This window comes from Saccostrea cucullata, unplaced genomic scaffold, assembly GCF_032062105.1.
Source record: "Saccostrea cucullata isolate Sc308-1 unplaced genomic scaffold, CSIRO_AGI_Scuc_v1 ctg1167, whole genome shotgun sequence".
Lineage (NCBI taxonomy): Eukaryota > Metazoa > Mollusca > Bivalvia > Ostreida > Ostreidae > Saccostrea > Saccostrea cuccullata.
In genome coordinates, this window is record NW_026917984.1 from 112,407 (window position 1) to 137,500 (window position 25,094).

At 34.4% G+C, this 25,094-nt stretch overlaps 2 protein-coding genes across 2 annotated transcripts; both read left to right on the plus strand.

The window, feature by feature from the left end:
* The first annotated feature begins 2,321 nt into the window (after positions 1 to 2,321).
* On the plus strand, positions 2,322 to 9,237 carry LOC134273554 (uncharacterized). The gene is made up of 3 exons (XM_062755781.1): positions 2,322 to 2,663; positions 7,856 to 7,995; positions 8,099 to 9,237. The coding sequence occupies exons 1-3, from the start codon at positions 2,390 to 2,392 to the stop codon at positions 9,095 to 9,097; spliced, it is 1,413 nt and encodes a 470-aa protein (XP_062611765.1). The 5' UTR covers positions 2,322 to 2,389; the 3' UTR covers positions 9,098 to 9,237.
* Positions 9,238 to 14,595: 5,358 nt separating this feature from the next.
* On the plus strand, positions 14,596 to 17,359 carry LOC134273239 (uncharacterized). The gene is made up of 3 exons (XM_062755462.1): positions 14,596 to 14,890; positions 15,012 to 15,151; positions 16,050 to 17,359. The coding sequence occupies exons 1-3, from the start codon at positions 14,629 to 14,631 to the stop codon at positions 17,109 to 17,111; spliced, it is 1,464 nt and encodes a 487-aa protein (XP_062611446.1). The 5' UTR covers positions 14,596 to 14,628; the 3' UTR covers positions 17,112 to 17,359.
* Positions 17,360 to 25,094: the final 7,735 nt, after the last annotated feature.

Below are 25,094 nucleotides of genomic sequence, written 5' to 3' on the forward strand. Positions count from 1 at the left end.
AACCCACCTACAAGTGTTATAAAAGATCTAATCAAATGGATCTTTAACTTTTTATGGAAATCAAATGTAGTTAAAATAAAAAGAAAAGTTGTTACACAAAAGTATGCACAGGGAGGATTAAAAATGGTTAATATTGTGTCCTACATAACAGCTTTAAAATCTACAGGGATAAGAAAAATAATCTATAACAATAACTCAAAGTGGAAAAAATCATTGGAAAATAGTGTTGAGATTGATACACTTTTAAATACTGGATCAGAATATTTGTCACATTTACAAGAAAATGTACAAAATAATTTCTGGAGAGATGTTTTGAAAGCTTTCCAAGAAATTCAAGAGAAAATAGAGATAAGAAATTGGCAAGAATATGCTTGTCAACCTTCATGACATAACAACAATTTCAAAATCGAAAAATCAAGCAATATTTTACAAGTCTTGGTATGCAAAGGGAATAAAATATGCATATGATCTTTTAGATGAGAATAGTAACTTCCTATCACTAGACAATATTCAACACAATTATGATTTGAAAATTAACCATTTAACTTATACAGGCATATGGCAAGCGATACTTGCAGATTTAAAGAAGTATAACTTTTGTAGAAATGGATTTATTCATAAACCAGGTATTCCATGTAATATCAAAGTCTTTGTATTAACCAAAAAAGGAACAAAGCCTATGTATGATATATAAAATAAATCAGTAATAAAACCTGTGGGTATGGGAAAATGGGCAAAATTTTTCACCTTGACAGATACAAACTGGAAAGAAATTTATTGTCTGCCTTTTTTAACAACCCAAAACAGTAAATTACAATGGCTTCAATACAGAATTAATCACTATATATTGACAACCAATAGTCTTATGTTTAGAATAGGTAAAACCTATGTACATTTTGTGAAGCAGAGGAAGAAACAATATTCCATTTCATTTGGCAATGTCCAGTTGTAAAACAATTTCTAGATGGTTTTGTTAGACAGTGTCATCGAAAAGACATTGTATTAATCTAGATGGTAAAACTTTTATATTTGGAGATATAAGTAAAACAATATCATCAAAATCATTAAATATTTTGCTTAGTCAATGAAGCAATATATTTACAGAGTTCGTTGTCAACCCCTCAGCCTCTCCATCCATGGTTTTCTGAATGAATACAAAATTATTTATGAAACATTGAAATATACAACCAGGGAAGGTGATAAAATAGATGAGTTTAACGCCTCCTGGTAAAAATGGCACTCCATACTCTCAGACTAATATCAATAAACCCTGTCTCAAAACTAGTTTTGCTACCTACTCTATCTATCATCCACTTTCTTTAATAACATAATCTCTCTTTCTTTCTCTTGCATTCTCTCTCTCTCTCTCTCTCAAAAAATGAATGCTGCTGCAATGAAATATTGTGTTCATCTTATGTGTTTGTACTATTTAGCATTGTGGAATTCAAATAAGAAAAAAATTATGTTTTGAAACTCTTTGAAATAATTCTGCAATAGGAAAATGAATAATCTTAAAATAATTTTATTCTTCACTTATTTCTCTAAAAGAGACCCCCAGTCCCTGCAACACCATTTCAACTGCATTAGCACTCTATTCTGGTGTCAAGGATTGCATAGGTATAATTTTTTTCCTGAGTTTTCAGTACGTGCAAGTATAATGAGCAAAAGCACATTCAAATAAAAAAGTAAATCAGTATACACAATTAGATAATTTGTTCAGATCTAAGATATTTACTGTGATACAAAAATGAAAATAACAAATTACTTCATTTCTATTTAGACTGTTTTCCAAAGTATCGTTGGTCATTACTTGGACTTAACACAGTTACATTTGGAAGCAAGGTCACTTCATTCTTTACATTTTATTTTTAACATTTAAATTTTATTTTGCAGCATAAAATTTTAATTTTTCTACTAGTCAAGATCTAAGATTTTTTTGAAAACAAGTCTCATGTTAAAAAAATCTTCATAGAGCGGAAGTAAAACGGACCCTTAAAATATGAAGTGGGATCAGGTGCTGTGGAGAAGTAGTGTGTTCCTTGGCCATGATCGGACAAATCCGTTGATAATTCAGTTCAAACAATCGCCTAACAGTTTTGTATTGAAAACGTCGGACAACATTCGAATTGATGATAGATCGCATTTTCTAACGATGACATAATATCGAGCAAACAATTTGCAAATTGTTGAGTTCAAACGAGTTATACCACCTTTCTGTTCAACATTCTAAAGAGATATATCTTTACAATAGAAAAGCTACCTGAAGAGGCAATAGTACAAAGTCTAATGTTTTATCTAAACCCCATTTTTCTGTTTTTCAATGACGGCTCTCGACACATATTATAAATCCGTCAGAGATAACATATTTAACAGATAAAAAGCCATAAAAATGGAAGCTAAGGGTTTAAGATACCTGTTCATTATTAATTTTATTATAATTGTTGATCTGGAGGTGGTGACTAGTTCCTGTAATCGCAATTATGGTCCAGCAGGTTCTCCGGAATGTGTGCTTTTTGACCGATATTATTCAAAATACCAATGGGCCACCTGTCTGACAAATGAATACATTCAGACGGTTTCGAAAGGAAACGCCATTTGTCGAGACCACTCTGCAACTTACTGCTATTACCAGTGCATGATGGAAAGCTATGAAATTTCTGAAGGTTAGTAAAAATAAGGGTAAAGTTAGGCCATATACCGGTATTTGCTATCTAGATAATATACTAAAACGCAAAAGAAACGCAACACAGAAGTTTAGGGGAAAATAATTATGTAAAGTAAAGAAATTTATATCTTAAAATTATGGATTTCTTCAATTTGATAGATATCGGTAATTTAACGGCTGAACGATTTTCATACCATAACCGGAAGTCAAGTTTGGGTCTGCTTAACAGAAATCAAAAATTGCATGCACAACAAAACATTTGGCAATATTATGTAGTTTAAAGGGTTTGTACTGTTCGTCTTAAGTAATGCAGCAATGTTTCAAAAAATAAAATCTCCTTTCGTTTCGATGCTAAGGCTTTTTGAAATTGGCTTAAGTACGCATTTCCATTGCTTTAGCTAGAAAATCTCACAGTAAAGGTGATGGAGAGTTGATGATGCAAAAATACACTATACATTACGCCTCAATAGGGTGTTACGTATCATATGTATAAATGAAAGTCCTTGGACCGGAAGTCCAAGTGTTACCACAATGATCTAAGTTAGAGAAAATTCGAACTAATCATCTGAAAACAGGCATTTAAAAAAGGCAAAGAATAATTCCTTCGCTCAGATCTCGATATTGATTAACCTACTGTATCGTAGAAATTAAGCTGCAATTATTGTTTAGGGTAGTCTTGCATGTTGCAATTGAATGGCTGGGAGGGGGTGTTTTAACAGTCATAGGTTACTTAGTAAAGTGAAAAGATAAACATTTAACATTTTTATCAAATCTCTGATCTACTGAAAAGTGAGTTTAGCCTAACTGTATTTTTTTTTTGAAAATCATAATATAAAAAACTCAAACATTTGTAGATAACTGCTTGTTGCGTTTCTTTTGCGTTTCAGTATATTAGCTATGCATAATATATGAGTTTTGAACGTTATAAGCAAACACTTCTCAAGGGAAATGAAAGACCAGTTATTTTTCGTCACAGACGTCTGCTTTTTTTATTTAAATCAAAATCGCAAATCTACCTATTTCGTCATTAGACACCAAGAAGGATATGGAGATAACGAACAGTATTCAATATCAAAGTCCATTAAACAATACAAAATAGGAGCAGAGAAAAGACGGACCTCCAAAACGTCAGAGGTGGGATCAGGTGCCATGGAAGAGTGAGCATCCCCTGCTGACCGGTCACATCCGCCGTGTGTTCCTTGTCATGATCGGGAAATAACGGAAAATTCGTCGTCAATTCAATGTATAAATAATGGACTAACAATTAGTATAAAAAACGCCAGTCAGCATTTGACTTGATGATAAACTGTATTTGCTGACAAGATCATTGCATATATCGACCATAGAACTAACGAAATGATGACGTTAAACGAGACCGCTGATATTCTTGTTTCATCAACTTGCTTGTCAATAATTTACCTCGTTTTAGAAATTGTTCATACGTAGACCATGCTCTTGTATATCGAATCAACTGAGATATATACACTCCGTATGCAGGTAATGAAGGTATATTGCTGCATAAGTAAGGGGGGTTGACGATAGAAAAGTTAAAGTCATAACGTTTATCATATAGCTTGGTTGTTAGATTACCATTAACGTCTCTTTCAAGTAAAATATCCATTCATGAAACAGATGTGTCAGGCTCCGTGGTATCTTTTATCTCAAGCCCACCAGGATATATCGTATCGACGTAGGAATGGAAATACCATTGTTAACAATACGTCGTCGATATATCTAAATGTCGAGTTGAAGGCCAAAGCAAGTGTTTTCTTCTTTCCACGCATAAGATTTTGCACAAATTGTGCTTCATATGAATATAAAAATAGGTCTGCTATTAACGGAGCGCAATTGGTACCCATGGGAATTCCAACAGATTGTTGGAAGACCTGATCTAAAAAAAAAAACCACATAGATATTGTCAATCAGAAACTCAGGCATCTTTTTGATGTCAACTTCAGAGTACTTACAGATTTACTTTGTTAAAAGCTTTTCGAATTGTACATCGAATCAACTGGGAGACAAAACTCATTATGCAGGTGATAATGGTATAGTTATACAATTGTGAGATATTGACAATTAAATAAGGTAAAGTTATTACGTTTATCATAAAGGTTTCTTTTCAGGGTAGCATTAACGTCTTCGTCTTGAAAATATCCATATATGAAACAAACATGCAAATCTCTGTGGTTTATTTTATCTCGAGATAGAGAAATATATCAAATCAACGTAGGAATGGAAATTATTGATTGTTTGTTTGAATTTTGGACCAAAATAAATTTAAATAAAATTAAGTGATAAAAGTCTTATTTGAAACTATTTAACGGCACAAGTAATTACGTCTAGCAGGACTTTAACGCAGGATTCTTTATGGGCTGTTTAACGTGACTGTCCCGTCACAGTGAAATTCCTTAGCGCCACAGTTAAAAAATCAACGCCAAAGTTCCGCTACAGTTAACATGTTAGCGCCACAGTATGATTTTTATTGTGAGTGAGATTAATATGTTTTATAAAACAAATAAACCTCCAAATAATGAACCGTTTTTCAGTTTTTAATGCTATGAATATATCAAACTCTTCAAAGAAGTGTAATTTATATCAACATGTAATTGATAATTTCTGTTTGCAGTCAAATTTAACAAAACCTATTGACAAAAAATTAGACAACTATTAACAACTATTAACAAAATTTAGGTTATTGAATCACACGTTGAGTATTGAAACAGGTCGACACCATAACATACCTAAGATTAATAGATTACATGTATGTATATACATGTATGTTGTAATTTCCATGATGTAAAAGACAAATTTCATTTCATTTTAAAATGCCCTTTGACTATTGATCTAAAGAACAAGTTTTGAACAAGCATTATTTTACTAAGCCAAGACTTAGCGTTTTAATTAATTCAGCTGTTAAGTTCTAATAATATCTAGATCTTTTAAATTTGGGCAAATTTTTGTATGCTGCAACAATGTGAAGAAAAAAATAAAATTGATGTATAGTACTATTTTCATGTATATGTTCTTTACGTTCACTCTCTCTCTCTATGCTCTTTTTCTTACTATTATCATGTATGTATAACTTCTCTGATGAGCCAGTTGGCTCAAAGAAATAAGAAACAAGAAAACATTGATATAACCATCAATTGTCGCCCGGGAAATAAATAAAGTAAACAATGAAAATGAGTTTGGATCATCAAACCGCTTCGATATGTGTGATAAAGTCATGCGTCTAAATGATGGAGACGATACACATGTAGTCAAGAATATTTTGAAAACTTATGGTCGGATGAAAATTGAACAAAAACGGTACCCTTTAAACTTTATCAATTCCTCAATTAAATGTTGGCTGCATAAAATTTAAATTAAAACCAGACACATGCATCACTTATTTTCAAAAATGTATTTCACTTTCAGAATTATATAAAACACGAACTGTGTAAAGTACGCTTTTATGCGATAAGTAAAATTCGATGTTCTATAAAAAGGGTCGTTTTTGGATAGTATATGATAAGCAACTTTATATATTAAATTTGAAAAACATATATATTTTTACAGATTTACTTGATGGAAGTAAATATATTGTACATCTCTTGATTTATAAAGGGAAAGAACATTCTGATTAACAATCTTTTTAATGTTTAGAAAACCTTTAATTCTGATTGACTTCTCCCACCTCAATCCCCATGTACCAACACTTAAACTCAGATGTATAGAGCAGCCCAGTCCTCCGGGCTGCAATAAAAAAGACTTGAAACTTGTTTCTAATGGTAAACCATTTATTTACTCTAATCATGCTAATTAGGGCACATTGTTTGACCTCAACAAGCAATTATCTTTTAGACCTTGCTAGACACTTGAATGAAAAGAGACATACCATTTTTCCACACTTCACGATAATTGCAGATTGAATTTTTAATATTAATTAATTCACACTTTAATAGTTCTAATTAAAAGCAAGTTTCTAAAATTGCATTTTCACTGCGAGTCACACATTGTACCTGTATGCGTATCGTAATCATGTGATTTTGTAATGTGAAAAAAAAATTAACGAATGAACCACCAAAATAGGATTTTATGACTCTGAAGTATGTTTTTAATTCACAAGTTTCAGATATTTTACTCCCCAGATCGATGATTACAAATTTAAATATAGATTTAAGCTTGATTTTGTGACTTACCAGAATTTCCTCTCTCCTTTAATGAACACTGTATAATTTACCTTTTGTTTAACCAATCAATTTTTTTAAATAGGGTTTATTGCGTAAAAGTTGTTGTCACTGATACTTTTATTTTCAGATTCTCTAAGAAAATATCTGTTTGTTTATTATTCTGTTTGTTTTGTCCGGAGAGCGGGGAGGGGTGTCTATTTCACAGCATGTATATATTTTTTTAAAAATCCTAATTTGTTTTACACTATCTTTATTCGATATCGATTAAATGCTTTTATTATTGAATTCATCAGTTAATTTTCCAAATAATAAATGCCATTTGTGTATTTAAGTTTTGATTCATTGAGGATGTATTTTTTGAAAAGTTTAATTCGTGGTTCATCTGCGAATTCGGTCGAAGAATTACCGCGAATATAAGCGCAGTAAACCTTGCGCCAGAGTTCAAATTTAAATGATGGTGAACCCTAATAACGTGAAGAAGAACAAAATTACGTAAAATGATTATGTTTCAGATATTCTATAACTAAGCACTTTGTTTTGGAATTTAAAACTTTAAAAGCAATGGATGTTTGTGAAGAAGTACAACTTTGGAAGCAATCGATATTTTTGAAAAATATAAAGGTTGAACCACCTTGAAATATGGTGGAACACAAGACTGGATCTCCCTAAGATTAAGAATATCACGAATGTTTACTGCATCAATTTCTTTTTGTTTTTGGTAAATTGAAGTTTGAATAACAAATAAGTTGCTTGAGCAGCATTTTCTTCCCCAGAACCTCGGCGGCTTTAAAAGTTTGCAATATTCATAATCACGGAACTAATTCTGTATTCTGGTGTCGAAAAATCAAAAAATGGACTATCCTTGACTTTTCAAATAAATCATTTAAAATTTCAAAGAGACAGCGTAAAATTGAATGCAAATCTCTTTTTTTTTGTTGTTGTCATTTTGGCATTGCAGTTACAGTCACTACAATAAAATAAAATATGAAATAAACCGGAGATTCATATTTATTTTTAGGTGATGTTCGTGATGAATGTGCTTGTGGAGTTGATGCCCCACAACAAACAAGAACTCCACCTACGAATCAAACTCAGCTTCCGAGTCAGTGCTACAGTCCATCCGGTAGAGACTGTAATTGGTACAGCGACTGCTTGGAGGTAATAGTTTTTACAAAATCAATCTGATGCTTCTCATTCCTTTCAAATTGTATTCTAAATTCAAATTTATTTGACGTTTTAAAATTTTTAATTGTTTTGTCAGAGACGATTTCCTTGCAAAGAAAGGCAACAAACATCATATGCAATAAACAATGGTGATAAGTTTTGCAACTTGTACGAAGACCATTACCAGCGCTTCTCGACTGAAGGACAGCAGTGGATTGATGCCGTTAGAGGGTGTTTACAGGTGGCGCTAGTTCCACTCCTGCGTCCATACTTCCAAATTACCTGTGAGGAAATTAAGAAAAAAGCATTTAATTCTCATGTCAATTGCTACACAAACCCAAGGAAAAACACTCCATCGTTTTGTGACCTAAAAATGTCGGACAAACTACAAATAGGTTTTACCGTTATACCCGGACTTTTTTCAAATTGTTTTCAGCATAAATACCTTTGCAAGGATATTTTTGAATCTGCAAAACAGTTATGGGAAACATACAAGGCGTGTACATATCATTTATCTCGTTTAAGTAATGTTAAACAACTCCAATTCTCGTACTTCGGATTTAATCATCAATCTAGATCACGCAGATCCACAACAAGTGTGGATGATTACTCAGCAGGAGCGAACCTTATAAAAACGATTGCAAACAAAATGGAATGGAAATCATCAGGTGTGACGTGGATAGCATATTTCCAAAACAACATAACGGCAAGCGAACAATCGGTCATGCAACAGTTAAACATATTACTTGCTCCAAGTAAACTTTATAATTTGAATGACAATACAAACGTGTCTTCGCCTGTCAACGTGACTGAAGCTGTGGAAAATGTAACAGACGCGTTCCGTTCTGGTATCCTTACTTCAGATATGATCAATGGTATTTCCATAGTCAAATACTTTGTGTGTACCGATAACAACTGCTTGAATAAATCTTTGGAGTTTAAACCCCTGTCATCAGCTTTGAAAAATGATGTGAGCGATGGATTATGGACACTAACCAACATAGTATTGATAGCAGCCGGATGCGCATTGTTTTTGCTGATATCCTTATCAGCCATTATCTGCATGAGAAGAACAAATTCAAGTAAAATTGTTTGAAACATTTACCCTTTAAAACTTACAGATGAAGGTATATGAAAGCTTTAAAACATTGTTAATCTATATACAATTACAGTTTTAAAAAGGAATGTTACGCTGCAATTATATGATGTGTTACTTATATATTATTTGTATTACTTTGATAGAACAACTAATAGATAAGATAAACCATTTTGATTTGCCGGATAATTTATTCAAATACATGTATAAACACATGTACAAAAGGGTAAAGATATCCATAAAAGTATTTGCAAATCTTTCTTGTTGGGGATTACAGGCATATAAAACAAAATGCTTTATTACATCGTCAATGTAACTTTTATTATAATACTTCCTTAGATATTTCCTTGATGTTGTGCCTTGAATTCATTCTAGATAAAAAAAAATAATTCAACATTCTGATATTCAAATAAATCATACAATGTACTCTCGTCGTCAAGTGCATTAATCTGATGAGGGGTTTTCCCTTTATTTCCCGATCATGACAAGGAGAACATAGCGGGTGTACTCCTCCATGGCACCTGATCTTACCTCTAATGTTTTAGAGGTCCGTGTTTGCTCTACTCCTATTTTATATTGTTTAATGTACTTTTAAGCTTGAATACTCTTTGTTATCTCAATATGTTTCATCAGGCATACTTCCTCTATCGTCTAACTAAACAAGGTAATATTAGATGCATATTATAGCTAGTTTTTACCACGGATCCTTCTTAACAATTTATAATACTTTTGGGGGGTACGGCTTATTGTTTTAACACATACATATGTCTCCTGAAATAGCAACGGGTCATTATTTTTCTTCTATTGGCTTCTATGGCCTATTTTGTTTCGTTTAAATACCTTGCTATGAATGTTTCAAAACATCTAAAATTTGTGATAATTGTAACCAAATACATGATCATAAAAATGCACTTTATCTGCAAAGGCTTATTCTAACCTATAGAATAGTGTGTATTTACAACTTACACTTTGTGATATTTTGATCAAATTAGACATCGAACTACAAATAAAAAGACTACAAATAAGATATGGAGAATATAAACTGTCAAATAAAAACTTACTGCGTTCATACCAGGACTTTAAGATTGACGAAAATCTAGGCTATATATCAAAATATTGTAATTTAAACAAGAGTCCCATGGGCCACATCGCTCACCTGAAAAACTTTGGCCATGCTGTTCTTTAACAGATTTCCACCCTTTGAAATACCAGTTGTGACCACGCCCTACCCCCAGGGGTCATGATTTGAACAATTTAGAATTTCACCACCCTAGGATGCTTCCACTTAAGTTTCAGCTTTTCTGGCTCAGTGGTTCTTGAGAAGAAGATTTTTAAAGTTTTTTGCTATATATTTCTATGTAAAACTTGGATTCCCTATAGTGGCCCCGCCCTACCTCCGGAGGTCATGATTTGAAAAATTTAGAATCTACACTACCCCAGCATGCTTTCACATAAGTTTCAGCTTTTCTGGTCCAGTGGTTCTTGAGAAGAAGATTTTCAAAGTTTTTCCCTTTATATTTCTATGTAAAACTTGGATTCCCTATTGTGGCCCCGCCCTACCTCCAGGGGTCATGATTTGAACAATTTAGAATCTACACTACCCCAGAATGCTTCCAAATAAGTTTCAGCTTTTCTGGTCCAATGGTTTTTAAGAAGAAGACCTTTAGAGTTTTTGCTATACATTACTATGTAAAACTTGGATTCCCTATTGTGGCCTCGCCCTTCCTCTAGGGGTCATGGTTTGAACAATTTAGAATCTACACTACCCCAGGATGCTTTCACATACGTTTCAGTTTTTCTGGTCCAGTGATTCTTGAGAAGAAGATTTTTAAAGTTTTTGCGATATATTTCTATGCAAAACTTGGGTTCACTATTGTGGCCCCGCCCTACCTCCAGGGGTCTTGATCTGAGCAATTTAAAATCTACACTACCCCAGTATGCTTCCACTTAAGTTTCAGATTTTCTGGTCCAGTGGTTTTTAAGAAGAAGACCTTTAGAGTTTTTGCTATATATTACCATAAATGAACCATTTCTAAATCGAGGAATGTTTTTGAACAAGAGGCCCAGAGGCCACATCGCTCACCTGAGCAACTGGCTAGGTAAAAGCAAAAATTAGTCCAGTATTGAAAAGTTATATATATTATAAAAGTGGGTTCCGGGGAGAGGGTATTTAAACAAACTTAAATCCACACTTCCTTAGAATGCTTTTGAATTTATGTGACACAATATGGTTTTGTTCTTTATAAGCTGAATTTTTTTTTATTGATATAGCCTTTGTATTCCTTTGTTATTATCCAATTTATGGCTTCTCTTTTCTCCTGAATTCTTAATCTACATTACCTTTTTTTATTATTTTAAATTGATGATCAATCATCAATGATGGCTTTGTGAAGAATTTTAAAGTTTTTTCCTATGTTTTCTTATGTTTAACTTTGATACCCCATTGTGTCCCCACCCTATCCCCGTGGGTCATGATTTGAACAAGATTTAATCTTCCTCTTCAGAGGATACTTCTGCAAGAGTTTCATCTTTCCTGGCTCTATGCATTCCTATGTTAAACTTTGATACCCCACCGTAGCCCCACCCTACCCCGGGGGTCATGATTTAAACAAACTTGAATCTTCATTAGCAAACGATGCTTCTACATAAGTTTCATCTTTCATACCCAGTGGTTCTGGAAGAGAAGATTGATAAACATTTTTTTCTATGTATTCATTTCCTATGTTAGACTTTGATACCCCACTGTGGCCCCACACTATCCCGGGGGTCATGATTTGAAAAAAACTTGAATCTTCGCTACCAAATGATGCTTCTAGACAAGTTTCATCTTTCCTGGCCAAGTGAATCTTGAGAAGAAGATTTATACAAATTTTTCCTACGCATTCCTATGTTAAACTTTGATACCCCATTGTGGCCCCACCCTACCCCCCGGGGGTTCATGACTTGAACAAAATTAAATCTTCTCTTTTAGAGGATGTTTTTGCATGAGTGTCATCTTTCCTGGCCCAGTGAATCTTGAGAAGATTTCTTAAGATTTTTTTTTATGTATTCCTATGTTAAACTTTGATACCCCCACTGTGGCCCCACGCTAACCCCAGGGGTCATGATTGATTTGAACAAACTTGAATCTACACTACCTAAGGATAATTCCACACGAGTTTCATCTTTCCTGGCCTAGTGGTTCTTGAGAAGAAGATTTTTTAAAGATGCCTTAATTTTTCACTAATTCATAATTATCTCCCCTTGGAAAAGGGCGTGACCCTTCATTTAAACACACTTGAATCCCCTTCACAAAAGAATACTTTGTGGCAAGTTTGGTTGAAATTGGCCCAGTGGTTCTTGAGAAAAAGATGAAAATGTGAAAAGATAACGACGACAACGACGACAACAACGCCAACAACGACAATGAAAGACAACAGACAAATTTTGACCAGAAAAGCTCACTAAAGCCTTCGGCTCAGGTGAGCTAAAAACAATTTGCTGAAACAGGAATGTCAGCAGTCTCGTTTAAGGTCATCATTTTGACCTTGTCGGCAAATACAATTCACAATACGTCAAATGCTGACTGACGTTTTTTATATTAATTGTTAGGCCATTGTATACGCATTGAATTGTTAACGAATTTTTCCGCTATTTCCCAATCAGGGCAAGGAGCACACGGCGAGTGTGACCGGTCGGCAAGGAATTCTCACGCATGGCAGCTGATCCCATCTGTGATGTTTCGGAGGTCCGTGGTTGATCTTCTCTGAATTTGTATTGTTTAATGGACTTTTGAGTATGAATACCCTTTGTAGAGACAGACTGCTACCGGAAGTCGTTTCTAGAGACAGTTTGCTTCCTCTAGAAGTTTTGCTCTTGAGTGAGACTTCTCACTAGGGTATGAATGACTTTAGAGCAGGAGACCCCCGAGGAAGTATCACTCTAGAGTCCACTTCCCTTTGGAACTAGTTGTAGAGTCAGACTTTCCCCATAAAAGGTATTCCCTCTTCATTTAATCTTGCTTTTACCATCACTATAGCCACTCAGTAGAGATAATTTTGTCACTAAACCTTTACAGCGGAGGTTTAACTGCCCTAACTTTCACTAAAGGTGCAGGAATTTATTTGGATCAGACCGTCCGTTTGTCCGTCTGTCTAGGTAGCTTTATTTCTATCTATGTGTAACACTTTCGTTTCTGGACAATTACTTAAAAACCTTTATTTACTTATTATAAGCATAGGATTAAAAAAAATTATTACCAAAACAAGTGCCTGTGGGTGAAGGCTGTAGCACTTATCAAGGATATTATCTATTTTCCTGACAGTAGAGGATAGACTAGTTATTTTCCAAATTTTCAAGATCAAATTATTTGTTTCTTAAATCTGTTACCCCCTCCCAAACATATCAAAATCCTTATATGATGGGCATCAATTACGCCACATCATTCAATAAACTTGATACACCTGTACTTTGTACTTTGTTATTGTAAAGTCTATTTTTATCCAACTTTCAACTTCCAGTTTTGTATGATCATTTAAATGTATATTGACTTTAACTGTTTAGGTAAAATCAATAGCATAGTTCTCTCACATTATAATTCAGTTTTGAATAGTTTTCTTTTTCACATTTGTTTTTATAAAACACTTGCTTTCCAAGGCTGTATTCATTGTAATATTTCACTCTGACTGAGACACTGTACCTCTTTTTACAATCAATTCAATATCATTCTGATATCTCAAGTAATCCCCATTTTGAAACTCCTAAGACAGTGAGGCTTAGGCTTCATTATCATGAATGTGTACAGAGCTGATTTCTTTTACGTGCTGATTTCATGTGGTCTTTTACATTTTGCCATTGTTCACACATAAAAGATACTCTTTTGCCTGTAGGAAATAAACAAAGAAGCTAAAATTTGTATGCACATTATATAAATAAAAAAATACTTGATTTTATTTAAATCGTAGGATATATATTGCCAATGTAAACAACTTCCCGTCAGTTTTGTCCAATGATTTCTTAAATCTCTCACACTAAAGAACTCACATTTATCAATGGGAGATAATTCAATTTTTAAATGAATGTCTTCTATTTTAATCATAGAGATTTTTCGTATTTATAGACTGAATACCAACAATGTTTTTGAATGCCTTTGAAAACTAGATGTCGCATTTCTTATTTCGGTAAGTAACATGAATTGAGGTGGCTGCATTTCATCAAATGACATTGCCTAAAGTTGCATTTTTCTACAGAAAAAAATCAACATTAGACACCGCTTCCATGGTAACTACTCAACAATCATATGATCTAACAATATTTTTGGAGAAGTTTATGAAGTGGTAAATTCCAGCCAAATTAAAAAAAAAATCTGTGACTATGTGTGCCACAAACGTTTAAGTGGTTACAGAGAATGGCTATTAAATATTTTAATTGCAGTAAGGAAATTATACAATTTAAATCGCCGAAGGGTTACTTCCTCGTATATCAATATAAAATATAATGTGAATTCAAGAATTCGGGGTTTGGCGTTTCAGCAAGAAGGAAGAAAATAAAAGATGGCCAGAAGATTCATATATTTTGTTCTCAGTGTAATTATTGGACTAAACTTGGTGTCTGGAGATTGTGATGGGACCTTTGGACCAGTTGGTACTCCTGAATGTGTGCTTTTAACTCCATATTATTTCAAGTACCAACGGGCAACGTGCTTAACTAATAAATACATACAGACAGTGTCAAAAGGAAACGCCATATGTAGGGACAACACTGCAACCTACTGCTACTACCAGTGCATGTTGGAATTATTTGAAGTTGCTCAAGGTAAGCAAAAGCTGCTTCCATTTCTAGTACAAACTGCAAGTACTAGCATAATATCAATAGGATGAAGACGTTTTTCTTGCATATTGTTAAAATATTCTTTTTTTTCCTTTAATTTTTTTAGGAATTGTTAGTAACGATTGTGCTTGTGGAGTTGATGCCCCACAACATACAACAACTCCGCCAAAGAACCAAACTCAGCTTCCAAGCCATTGCTATAGTCCAACAGGAGGAGACTGCAGTTGGTACAGCGACTGTTTGGAGGTTATAAGCTTTATTATTATACCTCTATTGATAATACTCGAATTTGATTGGCTGGTAAGAAAACTTTAAAACACAACAATGGCTCCAAATGGTACTGTTTAAAGCAATTCTGACCTAGGAAGCATTGCACGTGGGATATAATGACCCGGTCATTATTTTTAATGACCGCTAAAAATGACCGCTTAATCAAAAATTCGTTTTTGAGTGAAGTAAATGCATAAAATAATAATTATTCGAAAAAAAAAAAACATGTTTTTAAAATTGTGCATTGTCTGTTTTGCATTACCATACAGAATACGGTAAAATTTTATCGTTTCAACATATCGTAACAATTCAGTTCAATAGAATGTAGAGGCGGCTCTTTAAAGAGTTGAATTCTGTGTTAGATTTTGACTGTGTAGAGGAAAAGTAATCGTTAGTTATAACAATGTATGTCGCTATCAACCAAATATTGTTTTAATCAGTAAATCATGATGCAAAAACTTACACGACTTGCAGACGTCAATGTAAACAACTTCACTATCCGGTCTGTACCGAATCCCGATCCCGATCAAAGAAAGAATTGATAACGGTTAGAGATTCATACTTTTCAATATATATCGGTATAATAAAACAATTAATTGCCCCTTGTGAGTTCAACATGGTGAAATAAGGACCCTCGACCTGGCCCACTCGATGACCTGCCCTGACCTCGGCCGCTACGCGGCCTCGGTCAGGGCAGGTCACCTCGTGGGCCAGGTCGAGAGTCCTTATTTCACCATGTTGACCTCACAAGGGGTAATTAATTGTATATTATAACGCTTTCATCTTTGAATGACTTTTATTGAGAACAAATAAATATTGGTTTGTTACGAAAGGATTGTCTACCCATAATTTTGAGTTCTCTTTATTTTAACAGAGACGATTCCCATGTCAAGAAATGCAACAAACATCATACGCAATAAACTATGGTCTTAAATTCTGCAACTTATACGAAGACCATTACCAGAACTTCTCGACTGATGGCCAGCAGTGGATTGATGCCGTTAGAGGGTGTCTCCAGGTCGCACTGGTGCCGCTTCTTCGTCCCTTTTTAACAATCACTTGCAGTGGAATAAAACAGAAAGCATTCAATTCCCATCTAGATTGTTATACAAACCCAATTAAAAATGCCCCATCGTTTTGCGATTTATCCTTCCTGGATAAATGGAGAATCTTTTATACTGTTATACCGGGACTGATGTCCAATTGTTATCGAACAGCACATCTCTGTAAAGACATATTTCTTTCAGCCAAGCAGTTATTAAATGTTCGCAATGCGTGTGAAAACCGCGAAACAATTTTGTCGGAAGAAAGAAACATTCAACAAATTCAAATCAGGTATATCGGTCTTAACAGACAAACAAGGTCACGGCGGTCTTTGCAATCAACAGATGACTACTCTGCTGGGGCAGACCTGGTTAAAGCGATTGCAAACGAGATGGAATGGGATTCAAAAGGAGTCACATGGGTGGCATACTTTCAAAACAATATATCAGCAAACGAATCCATGCAGTATTCGAGGAGGCACTTTTTAAATATCTTACTTGCACCCAGCAAATTATACAATTTAAACGACAGAAGGATTATTTCCCCGTTTATAAATATAACAATAATTGTGGAAGAGATAACGCAAGCATTCCGTATTGGCAGTCTACGGTCAGACATGATTACAGATATTTCCCTTGTAAAATTCGCGGTGTGCGCCGACTACAACTGCTCAAACACAACTATCGAAATCGAACCGTCTGCCAGTAAAAAAGATACAGACGAGGGTTTTTTGTCGTTATCAAGCAGAATTTGCATAGCAATCGGGGTTTTCCTGCTTCTGATAATAGCTGTTTCTGCAATTATATACATGAACAGGCGCGCAATTCACGCAAAATTGTTTAAAAGTTTTCGAAACGAAGACTTTCAAACTCTTATTAATGATATTGATTAAATTCCATAAAGCCCAAAGGGCTTTATGATGAATTTAATCTCGTACCAACACGTATGTATAGCCCGATAGATGTTTTAAAATGATACCTTATTACTTATATTTACATTTGTGACTTATTCCTACTTTATATTTGCCTGATTGTGACTTTAAAGGTGTGAAATGCATTATTTTTCAAACCCAACGACATGCATATAACCCACTTAACGCGCGTCGACCCTTTATGACATCACAGAGAAATTACGTCGAACGTTTATGACGTTTGAGGAGCCTGCATTTATACAGTTATAGATATGCATTGCTCTCAGTAGTATTATACAAAGGAAAACATTTGCAAATGTAAATATTTAAGAAATAAGGTATCATTTTAAAACATCTATCGGGATACAAATACAAGTTGGTCACGAGATTAAATTCCATAAAGCCAAAAGGGCTTTATGATTAATTTAATCTCGTACCAACCCGTATTTATAGCCCGATAGATGTTTTAAATTGATACCCTATTACTTATATTTACATTTGTGACTTATTCATACTTTTTATTAGCCTGATTTTGAATTTTAACGTGTGAAAAGCGTTATTTTTCAAACCTAATGGCATGTATGTAATCCATTGAACGCGTGTCGACCCTTGATGACGTCACTGAGAAATTACGTAAAACGTTTATCCATACGCATATCTATGACCTCTTTACCCCGTATCTGTATTTATACAGATGTAGATACGCATTGCTTTCATTAGTGTTATATAAAGGAAAACATTTGCAAATGTAAATATTAAGGAAATGAATACATAAGATAATGCAAGTGGAAAATATACATATGGATTTTCTAAAAGTAAATGTTTGATTATGTTTCCTTTCAAAATAAAATGTTTTATTGTAAATATCTTGAACAATTCCTAGACAGGGAGAATAATTTGTTAAAACGTTTTACTATATTATCAGTACTTCGATTTTATAAATCATACTGTGAAATACTAATTACTATATTATAATTAACATCTGAATAAACATATTCGTTATAAAATGTAATATATGCATTTGTAGAATTCTTAAATATACATGTATATAATTTTTTTCTTTCAAATAAAATTTGTCTAACGTCCAATTATGTTTTGATGAGGTGTCCAATTATGTTTTGATAAGGTAAGGAGAAATGAGAGAAACTCTTAATGTGCACGTCATGACGCATTAACCCATAAATGAATTATAAAGAACATGAAGCTTCCAAGAGTATTCTCTTTTATAATTTTCATCACAAGATCTTGTGTGATTTCTAAAAATAATTTAACTGAAAATGGCGTTGATCAAATTAAGAACTGAACACGACTCGTAAAAAAGCAATAATAGTATTAGTTTTCCTATCTCCGATATCAGCACTGAGATATATCGTTTGCTTTTGATACACATTACTGCTTTCTTGTCATAGGTACCTGTGTGGAATGGGCGACACTTGTTCCTGCTGTTTATCTTGCATTTTTTGTTTACATTTTATTGCAGTTTACTGTATTTGCATAATACGCTGACCTGTGCAAGTGTTGTAATTTTCTTTGATTACCTTCTCTTTTGCCATGAAAGAAACACACTGTTTCTTTTGACGTTTTACAGCTGTGTAGCTTCCGTCCGTCTTCACAGATGGAAAATAATTACGCTGAACGGTGAAAAAGTAAATGTTTGTGTAATATTCCGGAATTTTATATTGTGACCATTCGGGTTCAGCTATAATGTTGCAGAGTAAACGTCCGTGTTAAAAAAAGTATATAAAGGCTGAATCCTGGTATAGACTGTATTATTCCAGTGCAAGCTGTGCTGCGTATAAGACGCGTGTGAATATATAAACAGCGGTAAGTGAGACTGTAAAAAAAATAGTTAGCCTACAGAAGAGGTTGACCTTATGAAATAAGTAAGGTCTACAAGGATAGTTATGAAAAAGCTGTTGTGTTGTGGAGTGGCAAACCACTCAGATGCTAACCAGCAATGGAGGTTAGCCACCTCACAAATAATTTGTCTTATCTGTTTGGCAACCAGGATGTTGTGTGCAGTGTGTCTGCCAGAATAAGGCTAGCAGTGTGCATAGCAGTTGAAGGGCTGTCACTTGTACTGACGTTGTCCTAAATAAAGCTACAGTACAAGCGTCAGTCCGAGGTTAGCCATTTTTGGGGATAGTATACCCACTGCCATTTACTCAATCGTTTGTAATTATTCAATTAACTTTTCCATATTGTCGTCATGATTATAAACCTAGATAAAGTTAGGCCATTTTATTTGTATATTTTTTGCAAGCCTTTGTCATTCGCTATTCATTTATTAAGAAAAAATGTTATATTAGAAATCGTCCCCCAAAAGCTTTAATCAACAACGTACGACCCCCGACAGAAGTTAGTATTCCGCTCGGCACGTTACAAAATATTGTGGCAGCAATGGGATTTGGGGAACTAGATTTTTCTTTTTAATTTGCTTGTTATATTTCGTAGCTTCCAATAACCATTGTTCTTATTTGTCAGTATGGATAGTATGGATGACCTTACTAAAATTGAAAGAGAGCTAAGTAAGCTTCAGGCTAACTTCGATGAAGGTAAAAGAAAGACTGCAAGTGATTCAGCTTTACCTGAAAGGCGGAAAACCTTAGATGATGAATATTATGAGTTAATGGGTGCAAAACATAAATCAGTTAAGACGACCACTCGACCTACTTATAATTCTGAAAGAAGAGAACCTGATAGCAGCATTAGCGTAAGTAGGTCAGATGACAGGGCTCCAGCTAAGTTTTCCTTTACGAGTACACCCTATGTTAGAAAGAGGCAAGATGACCCTTTGCTTGCAAATATCACAACACGACGACCTTATATAAAAGCAAATATTGATCAACACAAGGGTAATCATGTAAAGCCAGACAAGTTTGATGGCACTGCCTCATGGCTAGATTTTTAATCTCATTTCGATGTATGCGCTCAATTAAATAGTTGTTCATCCTCTGAGAATGGAGAAAGATTTAATTACAGTTTTTTTTTCAGGTCAGTGGAAGAACAATTTTGCTACCTAACCAAACAGAGTTGTAAAAGGCCCAATTACGAAAAAGGAGACAGAGGGCTTTTGAAGTATTGCCAGAGCTTTGGCAGAATGTACGCAGGCTGGCCAACCTTGCGTATTCTACTGTCCCTATTGAGGTTAGAGAAACCCGTGCAAAAAACCAATTTATTGATGCTCTGAAGGACAGCAACATCAGAATCTGCATCAAACAAGCCAGACCACTTGAACTAAACGATGCAATCCGCCATGCTGTGGAGTTAGATGCATATAGATCTGCTGTAAGACGTCTTCAATAAGATAAGGGTTATTTGAGAGAGGCCAACTAGCCACTCGAATCAGACAAACATAATTTGCAACTTTTGCAAGAGGAAGGGTCACATGAAGAAAGATTGTTACTTTTATCAAAATATGCAGAAAAAGTAAAGATTGAGAGAGAGAGAGAGACAAGTCCACTTCCTCTCCTGGACAAGAAAAGGAAACAGACAAAGATGCACGTAGAACCGGTGTAAGTCGGAAGGCAGGGGAAGCCGGTATATCTGTTGATGCTACAATAAACGGTAGTAAAATGAAGTTTCTAATCAACACCTGGGCAACCGCTGGCATCACTTCACCATCGACATTGTATTTTGTGATGGGTGATTCAAAGCCAGTTCTTGACAAGGTCAAAAAGGACGTTCTTACAGCAGATGGTACTGCAATGAATTTTGAAGGTTCTATTTCAGTTTCTTTCCTGTTGTGTACTTTAACAATAAAACAGAAATTTACGGTAATTGATGTAGGCATTGCCGGTAAATATGGGCTTGATTTTCTAACTTCTAACATTTGGTTCTTGAAGGTTAACCCTAGCTGCTCATATCACGAATCCCCTTGTAGTGAAATTATTACTATGTGTAATGTTGTTGCACCTGTGTATGAGAAAGTACCAAACCTTGGTGTTATTGAACCGTGGGTAAATAATGGCCCATTTATAAGTATGAAAAACTCAGTCAACGTTTGACTAAATGATAGATTGTTTTGCTGACAAGGCCTTTGAGTCAACCATATACCATTCATATCCTTGTTTTATCAACCTTTTTGTCTATAGATTGCTTTGCTTTAGATATTGTTCGTGCAAACGACATGCTCTGGTATATCAAATAAGTTAGCACACATAAACTCCATTATGAAGGTGATAAAGGCATATTGCTTCATACGAAAGGGAAGTTGACGATGAAGGAGAAGGATATGGAAATAACGAACAGTATTCAGTCTCAAAGTTCATTAAACAATATACAAAATAAGAGCAGAGCAAACACGAACCTCCGAAACATCAGAGGTGAGATCAGGTGCCATGGAGGAGTGAGCATCCTCTGCCGACCGGTCACACCCGCCGTGTGCTCCTTGTCATGATCAGGAAATAACGGAAAAAATTCCGTCGTCAATTCAGTGTATAAATAATGGACTAACCATTGGTATGAAAAACGTCAGTCAGCATTTGACTCAATGATAAATTGTATTTGCTGACAAGGTCATTGTATCGACCATAGAAATTACGAAATGATGACTTTAAACGAAACTGTTGATATTCTTGTTTCATCAACTTGCTTGTCAATAATTTATCTCGTTTAAGAAATTGTTCATACGTAGAGAATGCTCTTGCGTATCGAATCAACTGAGATATATATACTACGTATGCAGGTGATGAATGTATATTGCTGCATAAGTAAGGGAAGTTGACGATAGGAAAATTAAAGTCATCACGTTTATCATATAGCTTGGTTGTTAGATTACCATTAGTGTCTTTTTCAAGTAAAATATCCAAGTATGAAGCAGAAGTGTCGGACTCTGTGGTATCTTTTATCTCAAGCTCACCAGGATATATCGTATCGACGTAGGAATGGAAATTATCATTATTAATTGACAATACGTCGTCGATATATCTAAATGTCGAGTTGAAGCCCACAGCAAGTGTTTTCTTCTTTTCACGCATATGATTTTGCATAAATTCTGCTTCATATGAATATAAAAATTTTTGCTAATAACGGAGCGCAATATGTACCCATGGGAATTCCAATAGATTGTTGGAATACCTGGTCTCCAAAAACCACATAGATATTGTCAATCAGAAACTCAAGCATCTTCTTGATGTCAACTTCAGAGTACTTATGTGTGCAATCAGAATCTCTTTTAACAAAATAATTTTGCAAATGACCAATGACGAGGTAAGTAAATCACGAGTTCCATTTTTATTGAAGAAGCAGCTGTCAATGTTATCAAAAAGCCTGGATTTTAATTTGTTGTGTTTAAAGTTGAAAAGTCGTAAGTTTTTAAGCTGTTGATTTTTGTAAAGTCTTGTGATTTCAAATTGTCCAAAAGTTCTTTAGAATTTTTAAGTATCCATATCTGATTTACACCACTTTTGAATATATATTTGCACAGTACTCTTGAAGTTTTTCCTTCACTACTGTCAATATCTTAGTGAGAAGTAACGAAAGAGGCTTGGTTGAACATTTACTGGAACCTGCAATGTATCTATGTTTGTAAGAATTATTATGAAGTTTCGGAATCCAATATATATAAGGTAGTTCAAATTCATTTTGGCTCTGTGGAATATTAAAAATATTCAAAACTGACACCTGATTTTGAAGAATTTCTTCCTTAGAAAGAGTAGTATGAGTATAAGTAGGATTACCACTTGTAGAATTAAATCCAAGTTCTTCTAGAATGCAATTTATATAATGAGCCTTACAAACAAAGACAATGTTGTTACCTGCTTTGTCGGCAGGAACCAGTACATACTGATCGTGTAATCTATCTTATTCTTTTTTCACTTCTGGTTTATTGAACACAGAAGGATAGATGGTTTTGATTTTGCCCCTCAATCTTTTAATACGTGACTTTAACATGTATCTGATACGTTTAATCCATTCTGACAAGGTGTCAACGTCTTCTTTTTCATATCTGGCCCATCTTCTGGCGTAATTTTCAACAGAATCCATAAGATTTATGAAATTCCGACGCCAGTTGAAGGATCGGGGTTCCCTATATTTAGGACCTTTTAAAATAAGTGATCTAAGGTCCTCATTATGAACTATATTTACGTCACCTGTAATAACGTGTCCAGCAGTACTATAGTTATAGGGCGAAGAAGAACATGAACACGAAGGGGGATTATTTTTCAGATAGTCGATATCCAGGCCATGTAAAGTGTTTTTGTAATTGAAAAGTTTGGAAGCAATGGTATATGTATATATGTAAATATGGTGGAATACAAGACTGGACCCTTTTGTGATTAAGAATATTACTTATATTAACCGCGTCAATTCCTTTATTGGCATATTGAAGTTTAAGGAAAAGACGGATTGTTTTAGCTGCATTTTCTTCCGTGAAACGTGCGGGTTTAAAAAGCCTATGATATGCAATATCCATAATCACAGATCCGAGCCTATATTCAGGTGACGAGGAATCTAAAATTGGATGTTCCTTGGCCTTTTATAAATAAAAAAAAATTGATGCAAAAAATTATAATAAAAATATATCTTTTTCGAAATGAACACTGTATTCTGTACACCGAGTTTCATTAAATCAGCTCTCAATTCCAATCATACATTTAATTTTGCATACCTCTGGGAGAGTATCAAACTCGTAGAAAATAAAAAGTTTAAAGTTAGTTCTTAGCCCATAATTAATCCCCCTTCAATAAACAAGTTAATTTTATTTGTTATCCTATTTTCAAAGATTCAGTGTCAAATTACTTTGCAGAAATGAGAGTTTTATTATCCCCTTGCAATCGAGTCAGAGGGGATATAAAGTAATGCAATTGTGTTTGAGTGTGAGTTTGAATGTGTGTGAGTGAAATGTGGAATGTTCTTTGCAAGGGATTCTCCGCTTGTTAAGGTGTAATATCCCTTAGATGAGAGAGATAACGAAGAAACTATTCCGAGCAATTCTATAAATTGTCTTGTCAGAGTTTACTAAGCAGGACCATTATATAAACAACTCATTCAAATCTGATCTATTGTACAAATGTCGACTTCTAGCTTCTATTGCAAATATTTCTATCAATTACTTATAACAGTTAACCTAAAACATTTATACTCTGTCACTCAGTTCCTTTAAACTGTGAAAATTGACGTCTTAACGTATGTCTTTTAATTCTCACGGAAATTTCAAATGCGGAGTTTTAACAATCAATTAATAATAATTTTTTTCACTAAAACATATTTTCAAGAACGATTATGGAAAGATAACTCTTTTAGATGGATGCATTTTATTCTACAAGCACAAAAAACAATGTGACATTCTGACTTAAAAAGCAACGCTTCATTATGTTTTCTACTGTGTATTGAATAGGATATATTCATGTATACCCCATATTTTTAGTTTTAATTCTATTGTGAGATAATTTTTTTTATCTTTCCAAATCTACCACTGGGGAAATACATCACGAACATTCCGAAGTGATGTGTTGTATAACAAGAGGCCCAGGGGCCACAGCGCTCACCTGAGCACATCGGGCTTGAATTTACCCCCCCCCCCTTCCAATCTTTCATCATTTGAACAAACTAGAATCTACACTACCGGAGGATGATTCCATATAAATACCCCGGGTATCACTAATCATTTTTAAAGATTTTTCTTATATATTCCTATGTAAAACTTGGGTCGGCCATTTTGGCCCCACCCTTGCCCCGGGGGTCATGATTTGAACAAATTTGAATCTACACTACCGGAGGATGCTTCCACATGAGTTTCATCTTTCCTATCCTAGTGGTTCTGGAGAAGAAGATTTTTAAAGATTTTTCCTATATATTCCTATGTAAAACTTGGGTAGGTCATTTTGGCCCCACCCTTGCCCCGGGGGTCATGATTTGAACAAACTTGAATCTTCACTACCTGAGGATGATTGAACACGAGTTTCATCTTTCCTAGCCCAGTGGTTCTGGAGAAGAAGATTTTTAAAGATTTTTCCTATA

Bases quoted from the DNA above. Each gene is read 5' to 3' on its own strand.
- LOC134273554 (XM_062755781.1), top strand. From the start codon at position 2,390: ATGGAAGCTAAGGGTTTAAGATACCTGTTCATTATTAATTTTATTATA. The intron at 2,664-7,855 runs GTTAGTAAAAAT...ATTTATTTTTAG, and splicing joins AAGCTATGAAATTTCTGAAG to GTGATGTTCGTGATGAATGT. The intron at 7,996-8,098 runs GTAATAGTTTTT...TTGTTTTGTCAG, and splicing joins GGTACAGCGACTGCTTGGAG to AGACGATTTCCTTGCAAAGA.
- LOC134273239 (XM_062755462.1), top strand. From the start codon at position 14,629: ATGGCCAGAAGATTCATATATTTTGTTCTCAGTGTAATTATTGGACTA. The intron at 14,891-15,011 runs GTAAGCAAAAGC...TAATTTTTTTAG, and splicing joins ATTATTTGAAGTTGCTCAAG to GAATTGTTAGTAACGATTGT. The intron at 15,152-16,049 runs GTTATAAGCTTT...TTATTTTAACAG, and splicing joins GGTACAGCGACTGTTTGGAG to AGACGATTCCCATGTCAAGA.